We start from the raw sequence: 8781 nt of genomic DNA, 5'->3' as shown, positions 1-8781 counted from the left end.
TTTTCACTTTTCTCTTGCATAATAATAATAAAATCTGAATTAAATATGCCAACACTGGGAGACAACTGTCCGTTTGTCAACCCTTCATTTATCAAAAAAATAAATAAATAACAAAAAAAAAAATGTTTTTACTGTGCTGCTACATGTCTTTCAAAGCAGCAGCTTGCATATGCATCTTCACAGACAGCTGTTAAAACACTAACAAGTCTAGAGTCGTTTCAAGAATTTTAAACTGCTTTGTTCATTAATATTAATATGTGCTCAGAAGAAAACAGTACATATAACCTCCTATATTTGAGGTAATGCTTTGTTAATATTGACTGAGATTATAAGCAGAGCATAGCTGTTTAGTAATAATACATTCTCCCAGTAACACTAAGATATGTTTAGAATCTGTTCCATTCAATCTATGTCTAATTCTTAAACAATTATACACTGTTCAATTTTTTTTTTTGTAGGAAGCTGGTAAGTCACATAATAGTTTAAGTGATTAACTAATTAAATTACTTAGACCATGTGGCCCTAAACCTATACAAATTATTGATAATATACACAGGTGTTACACTACATTCTACATCCTAAAAAAAAAAAAAAAAAAAAAAAAAAAAAAAAAATGATCCTTTTAAGCAATTACCTGTGCTGAGCAATGCCAAGAACACTCTCAAACAGGCTGCTATTTGTTTCATTTGAAGGACATTCCAAACAAAGAAAAATTCATTTCATACTTAATGTTGTGTTTATTTATTTTTTTCAAAAGTGCAAAAGTACAAAAGATCTTTATACAAGAATATTTACAAAAAGTAATCTTAAAAAAGTGTTACACGGAAAAAAAAAAAAATGCATATGCAAGTTAAACTAAAAACGATATTGAAGAGGTATTGCTTTTCCCTTGAACATTTTATTTCAGAAATGCTGGCGATTTAATAAAGGACTTGCGTTCCAGACACTCATTTTTTCTTCTTCTATACAAGACCACATAATTCAATAATGCACATTTTTATATAGTACCCACACATTTCTGTAATTCCACACTATACCATTTCAGCTTGTGGTTTGGGCCCATAAATAAATTACATGTAAATACCAAATTGTGGTTACTGCTACCAACTAGATGGAGCAATACATAAATGTCCTCAAATATAGTGGGTGACAATTTATAATAAATCCTGTACCCCTCAATACCTTTTATGCACTGTTGTAATTACAGTAATATACAGTCGTACTTGCATCGGAGAGAACTGAAGAAATTTGACTATTGTCAGTCGGGGGCATATTTGCTTCATGTCCATTATAAGAAAGCCCTGTCATATCTGAGCGAGCTGCAGAGTTCAGGTACTGCTCAAATTCATTGCGATCCACGTCTCCCAAAAGATCTGACTGGTGCATGTGTTCCACATTGTCCACCTGATGGGATTCAGGTGGAGGCGAGAGCTGTCCAGAATCGGATCTCTGTTGAAGTTTCGGGTTGGTGGGTGCACACAGCTGACTGTAATACATTGCCAGAGAGCCATGACATCCCATTAAACCCTGTAAAGAGCTGACTTGACCCATGTGCTCTGTAGGGGGAAGAGGCCTGCGTAGCACAGGATTGGAATGGTGTTCCTGAGAGAGATACTCTGCAGGTTGGTGGTGGTAACTGTAAGGCATCATGTGGTAATCTTCTTGGGCCTGCGATGGGAAAAATACAGAATCGTTCGCCACTACATCCAGAGGCGATGTATCAGGGGTGGGTAAACTGTAAGAGTCTAAATGCCCCCCCATGCTTTGCGATTCCCGGTAATGGCTAAGTTGAGAGAAATGACTCTGGACTGGGAAATGGTGCTCATGGTAAGCAACATTAAGGTTGTCTACACAGACCCTGTCATCGTTCCCTAGAGCTGAAGCCTGCTGTTCAGTCACTCTGTGCACCAGAAAGCCAGATTCCAGTCTCTTGATTCTTTTCACCTGCTTTCTCCTCCGTGGTCTGTATTTGTAGTTGGGGTGGTCTTGCATGTGCTGCACTCTGAGTCTCTCTGCCTCTTCCACAAATGGGCGCTTTTCAGTCACAGGCAATGCTTTCCAAGACTTACCTAAAAAGATAATGACTGAACATTAGGTGTGGAAGTAATATTTCACAACATTGCAATACTATTTCCTGGAGATGCCCTTCTAATCTACATACACCTTATTATAAATACAACTTTCTAAAACCAGTGCATGCTTTCTTTAGCAGTCAATTACATTTGTACCCTCAATGTTTTTTTTTTTGTTTGTTTGTTTTTGCTTGCATTGCAAAAGCACCAAAAACAAAGCAAATAACGTACAATAGTTGAAACTTTAAACATACATCTCAAAATGCTGTTTACTGTACATCCACTTAGAACTTTTAGTATTTCAACGCGTTTATAATCTTAAAGCTACAGGCTATATTCAGACACACAAACACAACAACTTACCAAGCATTTTGCTGAGTTCTGCATTGTGCAGATCTGGGTTTTGTTGTGCCAGACGCTTACGTTCATCTTTTGCCCAGACCATAAACGCATTCATGGGTCGCCGTATCCGAGGTTCGGTCTTGCCTCTGTTCTGGTTTCCAGAGCTGGCAGAGCAGGCTTCACTTTTGATTTTCTCTTCCCCGAGAGGACTTAAGGGATCCGTCCACTGACAGTGTCCAATTCCAGGCATCATGAGTGACATCGAACACCTTCCCTGGGTCTGATCGTCACTTGCATACCCAGCGTCAGGACTGCTCATTTCTATTCAAGTTCTAAACACAGCAAATGTTTAAATTGCAACTTTATGGTGTAAAGGTTAAACTATTACAACACCAAAACGTAAAAAAAAACAAACAGCGTTAAAAACTCTGCTGAGTTCTTTGTATTTCGTTTAGCACTGTAATCAACTACCTGCAAAGCTCTGCCTCTGTGCTGAACTGTACCAGCTTTAGGCCGGGACGTTGTTTTTAAACACACCATGACCCAATCACTGCCGAGCAAGGCGAGGCTTGCAAGGTGCGAGTTACTGGTGAAACTCCGCCTGATTGCCATTTACGGGACGCCTACACCCAGACCAAGTTAAGTCATTTTCAAACAAAACTTTTGATTTCACCTATTATTATTATTATTATTATTATTATTATTATTATTATTATTATTATTATTATTATTATTATTATTATTATTATTAATCTCTACATTGCCTCTTTAACAATAGTCTAATAACTGTACCTACATGGTTTTATTTTCTTTTTCTAAATGTTTTCGAAAGTTAGGCTATGCATTATACTATCTTCTAGGCAAACGAAACTGGACAACGTTGGGCAGAAAACTCTGGTTTCACTTACTTAATGCATTATTTAAATTAGATTTTACTTTATAATTATTAAACACTGAAGCTGCGCCGTTTACGGGTGTCAGTAATAATAACATGTCCTATATTTTAACCCACAATTTAAACATATAGCTGATTTCAAATCCACATAAAGGCTAAATGTGTACAAAATGTAAGAAATAATCCGGTTTAACATTTAAATCCACAGAAACTCGTAATTTGAAAACACACCCTAATGACAGTTTAACATTCAAGTCATGTTTATTTCATTATTAGATGTCATGCACACTAACGACGAAGATTTTGTTTGAACACGAAAAGAAATCGAATATTGCGAAACTCTCTGATAAAGAGTGCGGTTTATGAGATCAATCGATTGTATTCTGGTGTGTGTGTGCGTCTGTGTGTGGCTTTGCAAAAACTTGAAGACAGGCTACAACGCATAACAATGTCTGCTTCTTGCCTACTTTTTTACACTTTGACAAATGAACTACTTCGAACGTTCTTGAAACTTTGTTGATTGAAGTAAACTTCCAAGCGCTGTCTACTTGTTTGTTACTGGTGTCTGATAAAACCTGACTACAAGTTAAACAGGGATTTGTAGACTAGCAGACATGAACACAATGAATACCTTCAAAAATATGAACTAGAAGTGAAATATTCTCTCGTCAATGTCTTTGTAATAACCTCAGATTATTTATTTCGATTGTATTTTAATCTCAGTATTTATTTTGTGCAGCGCAAGTGATGATCAATCGATAGGAAATTGTAAAGCATTGTAAAAATCTGTAATCTTTGAACAGGTCATGCGCGTTGCAGAAAACAACACTGAGGCACAGAGAAACAGAACGTTTGGATCGACGATTTTGTTACAATATTTAACTAAATAAGATTATTTAGGATATAATAAATGATTTTACTATTGTTATTCCTATCCTAACCTTTCTTATTCTTATTAGATTATGAAATTATTGTGAAACATTTAAAAGGTGATCTTAGTATATAAATACTATATATTATTATATAATAGTGTATTCTAGTGTTTGTACTTTGCTTTAAAATACTTTTAAAGTAACATCGCTTCTTGCCTAGCCTATTAATATATAATTTATTTATTAAATATAAATTAACAATTGCAAAAGTAATTGAAACTTTGTTCAATGAATTTCACTTACAATCGCAGCCAGCTTGTTTGTATCAGTGCATTTAGTATTAGTGGGGCTGTTTTGTACCTTAGCTCAGAAATGATTTCTGAATCAGTCACCTGAGACACCTGTCTCGACTCATTTCAGTTTCCCTTGCAATCCTGCTGCACTCAGTTTGGATGAAAAATAATTTTTTCGTTTCCCAGTAAAATTACAGAGCGACTGTTCAATTACATTTTTAACTCTGCAACAGTATTCATTGTTAATGTTACTGCAGCCAAAAAAGCAAATAGCAGAGCCTGCTTCATGGGCTGCATGGGAGCAGAGATAAAGCCTTTGGACAGTCTTTCTGAGACTTGTTTGGTTGGTTTAACAAACCACCTGTGTTTGTAAAGTCTACACAAAGAAAAGGAAAGATTGGACACCCAATAAAAAGTAAATGTGTTTCATTCTAAATAATCATATTCCAAAAAATAAATAACATAACATAACCCAGAGTAGGCTAATGTCCCATGACAGGTACAACCACTGCTTGTAGTACCTCTAGTTCACCAGCACTATACTCTGAAGTGAAACTCCATTAAACCCCAAACAACCTGTATGGAACACACCTTCTTAAGTCTAGCCCAAGGTACATTAGTAAATACCTTGCCCTAGCCCACTGTGACAACCCACCTCTAACAAACTCCATACAACACTCAGAAAAGCACTGGTACCCAAGTTTACTCCTAGAAATAACTTGGCACACTCTATAAATAAAAATAATGCATAAATAAAGTTCTTTATTTTTATGCCTAGATTTGTTGAACATAAATCCACCTAAAGAAGATGAATCCTGGTATTTTGGGTTACATTTCAACCCCATGCATTAAAGCCCTAATTTACAAACTGTAGATTGGAGGATAAGGTCAAACTAGACATTTGCACCAAAATCCCTGGGAGTTGTAAACAGGTTTAACAGGTGCACAGTGAAATGCAAAGCCATGCTGAGTAAAAGTACTAAATGTGTGTGTATGTGTATCTATCTATCTATCTATCTATCTATCTATCTATCTATCTATCTATCTATATCTATCTATCTATCTATCTATATATATATATATATATATATATCTATAGATCTATATATAATATATATATAGTATATATATATATATGTATATATGTATATGTATATATGTATTATATGCATACTGCCGTGGCCTACTGGCTCTAAATTTAGAGTCTTGTCACTCATTCTACTTGTGCTCCGTCCTTCAGATAAGACATAAAACCGAGGTCACATTGTAAGTGACTCTGCAGCAGCAGTTGTGATACTGACGTGATATATGACACGATAATAAGATGTCATTTGGCAGAAACTGATGTCATATTGTAAGTGACTTTGCAGCAGCAGTTGTGATGCATAGTTAACCCCTTGTAAGTCACTTTGGATAAAAGTGTCTGCTAAATGGCTTACTACTACTACTACTAATAATAATAATAATAATAATAATAATAATAATAATAATAAATAATAATAATAAAATATCTCTCCGTTACACAATCAATCAGCCTATACCAAATTCATCTGTAAGAGAGCAAAACTGCAGGCACTACTGTTACCTCATCATCTACTAGAGTTTAGGTCATGCAGTCGTCTAGACCCAATCTATTTCCCTTCAGATATTCTCAGATTACAAACACACCAGTCCCTTTCTATTTAAAGACTTCATGAATACTGTAATAGGGAGACGTTAGGAGATCAGTATCCATCCAATCATCAGTACAAAAATTGATTTATTTTTAAATAGATAATTGTATTGCATCGTGTTATCCCATGATGTAGTACTACAATATTACATAGTACAAAATTTTGCGATTAAGTGTACACACTGATTAAATTGCGTAATTGTGATGATGAATTACTTTACGAGGGGGGGGGGGGGGGGATAGTTTGTGGTAGATCTTACGATTTATTATAGAGAGGCCAACTTGATAGAATGAAATTATACTAATCATAAGTTTTTTATTATATGCCAATACACCCCATCATTCTCCGAGACATGTGTAGTTTCCAATGATCTGCTTTAACGGTAGCATGTCTCGTGTAATGCCCCGATCCGTAATTCATCATAAACTTTAAACAATGGAGTTATAATGATCTAATAGTCTGTTGGCAGAATCAGGTTAGGAAGACTGAAAGTCTATAAGAATGAATGTTGACATTACAGGGAACATAATTTTCTAGTTTTTATAGCTAGATGTTACGTTAGTAAAAATGTTTGATCTACCTTTTACGTTAACGTCGTGGGTACTGCACGGGGGGGGGGTGTGGGGGTGGGGGGGGAGCTTCGGGGGGGGGGGGGGGGGGGGATATACAAACAATTCCATTTTGAATTTAAAAGCAATACAACTAAATTAAAAAACATCACTAGCTGCTGGTCCAGAGGAGGCAGCATTTCCGCTGCCAGTGTTGCCACTGCCACAGGGCCCACTGGTAGGGCCCCCCTATGCTGCTGTAAGTTTTGTGGCTGCCAGTGTTGCCACAGCCAGCTGCATGTTTGGAGGAAGCAGCATTGCCACTGTCTGCATTGCCACTAGCAGCATTTCCGTTGCTGGAGTGCCCCGCACAGTAGTCAGCATAACCACTGCCAGCATTGCCACTAGCAGGATTTTCGCTGCCGGAATGCCTTGGAGACACCCTGGCAGAAGGAGGTCAGGAGACTGCCGTGTCACCCCCCTCCCCATGTGTTTTGTGCTCTGTACTGTCTCATCCTGTATTATTGTGTGAGTTTTGTAGATATTTTGTTTTGGCCCTTGTTCCTTTTATTTTGTTCATGTGTTTTTGTTCATGTCTGTTCTGTGTGTGTAAATAAAGTGTGCATTTGAGCTTAAACTGCAGCTTTCTGAGTCTCTCTGTGGCAATAACACTCTGGGCCATGACGTTACCCTGTCAGATGGAGACTGGGCTAGTGGTAAATTTGCCATAAGGGTATATTTTGAAGATAATGTCTACTTTAAGTACTTCTTAATCAGTAGCACACTTTCTTCTAACAGTTACTATTAAGTGTTCAGGTTCAAGCCTTTGATTTGACCTTTTTAACACACACACACAGTTGTATATCGCTAATGATTTACTTTTGTCTGAGCTTTCATAAGCAAACAAATCCCATCTTTAAAAAGTGTCTCAGTATTCCAGATAGACCTATGATTTCAGTACTGATAAAGTGAGGCACTGGTGTCGGTTTCCCTGCTTCCACTATTTGAAGACAACTAAAGCAAACAGTAGGAACAATGGTAAACAAGAGGTGAATGAATGCCTTCACATCAAAGTTTCGCACAGGATAGTCAATGTATGATGCAGGTTGAATGTAGGTTAAACTGCCTCAAGTGTAGAGAGTCTCCCAATGGCCCTTCAGTTCATGGGTAAACATTTCAATGGACCTCATCGTTAGCTGGTGACTTTGAAAACATCCCAGGCTAGACAAGGATCTTATCTCTTATCAGGAAACCAGCCAGTGCCTCTGTATGCAAAAGAAGAAAAAAAAAAAACTTACATAACAGACAAAAAGACTACCTATTTTATGTGATTTGATAGTGTTGGTAGAAAAATGTAACAAGTTGGTGGTTTTAAAAATATATGTAGGGGCCCACAGCCTTATTACTGATATTTCTATCAATTTTATTTTATTTGTCTACTGGTATAAAATAGGTGAGGCAAATGTGCTTGATTTTTTTGTCTGCCTTTATCCTGCCTTAACAACTTGCTTAGAAAATATTTTATGCAAAGTATGTTAGTGACATGCACTTGAAATCTGAATAATATATTATAGGAGACAGCCACAACATTTGAAATGAACAATTCTTTGACAAATGACCATGCCCATAGTGAGATGTAATATAATGTGGCCCATTGAGGGTTGATAGTCACCCCTATACGCTATCCGAACTATGATATCAATTGATGATAACTGGCAGGGCAAGTGGCACTCTGGGCCACCTACCAGTCAGACAAGGCATGCTGCAAGATGGAGACAGGGGAGCAGGAGGACCAAACAAAGAAATGACAAGGAGTTGTAGAGTGAGGGCTATTTATAGGAATAGCTTGATTACTTATGTGATTAGTGAATGGATTCCCTTTTCAGAAACACAACATTGTTTCTAATCAATGCTATATACAGTGCATTTGTAAACATACACTGGCTGTGTGTAATAGTTACGTTTATTAGAATAAACAATAATGGACTACTGTTTTCTCTGTTGTCTAGTGGAGAAAATGCATTTAACAGCCCAAAGTGGGGTAAAACCTGTTTAGACTGTACTTGTAGATCTCTTGATCTACCCC

The 8781-nt window shown here is 36.8% G+C and overlaps 1 protein-coding gene across 1 annotated transcript; it reads right to left on the bottom strand.

Moving 5' to 3' along the window:
• Positions 1 to 781: 781 nt before the first annotated feature.
• LOC121313437 (transcription factor Sox-17-alpha-A-like) lies at positions 782 to 2898 on the bottom strand. The gene is made up of 2 exons (XM_041245966.1): positions 2436 to 2898; positions 782 to 2069 (listed from the first exon to the last, which is right to left on the bottom strand). Exons 1-2 carry the CDS (start codon positions 2731 to 2733, stop codon positions 1186 to 1188), a joined length of 1182 nt encoding a protein of 393 aa, XP_041101900.1. The 5' UTR covers positions 2734 to 2898; the 3' UTR covers positions 782 to 1185.
• Positions 2899 to 8781: the final 5883 nt, after the last annotated feature.

This window comes from Polyodon spathula, chromosome 3 (genome assembly GCF_017654505.1).
Source record: "Polyodon spathula isolate WHYD16114869_AA chromosome 3, ASM1765450v1, whole genome shotgun sequence".
In the NCBI taxonomy this organism is placed as follows: domain Eukaryota; kingdom Metazoa; phylum Chordata; class Actinopteri; order Acipenseriformes; family Polyodontidae; genus Polyodon; species Polyodon spathula.
The sequence above is the reverse complement of the archived record's forward strand: the minus strand, read 5'-3'. Positions and strand labels throughout refer to the sequence as shown.

What these genes read in the sequence shown, in the direction of transcription:
- LOC121313437 (XM_041245966.1), bottom strand. Translation starts at nt 2,733, where the DNA reads ATGAGCAGTCCTGACGCTGGGTATGCAAGTGACGATCAGACCCAGGGA. An exon ending in AGAACTCAGCAAAATGCTTG is followed by an intron (nt 2,070 to 2,435) that starts GTAAGTTGTTGT and finishes TTATCTTTTTAG; the next exon opens with GTAAGTCTTGGAAAGCATTG.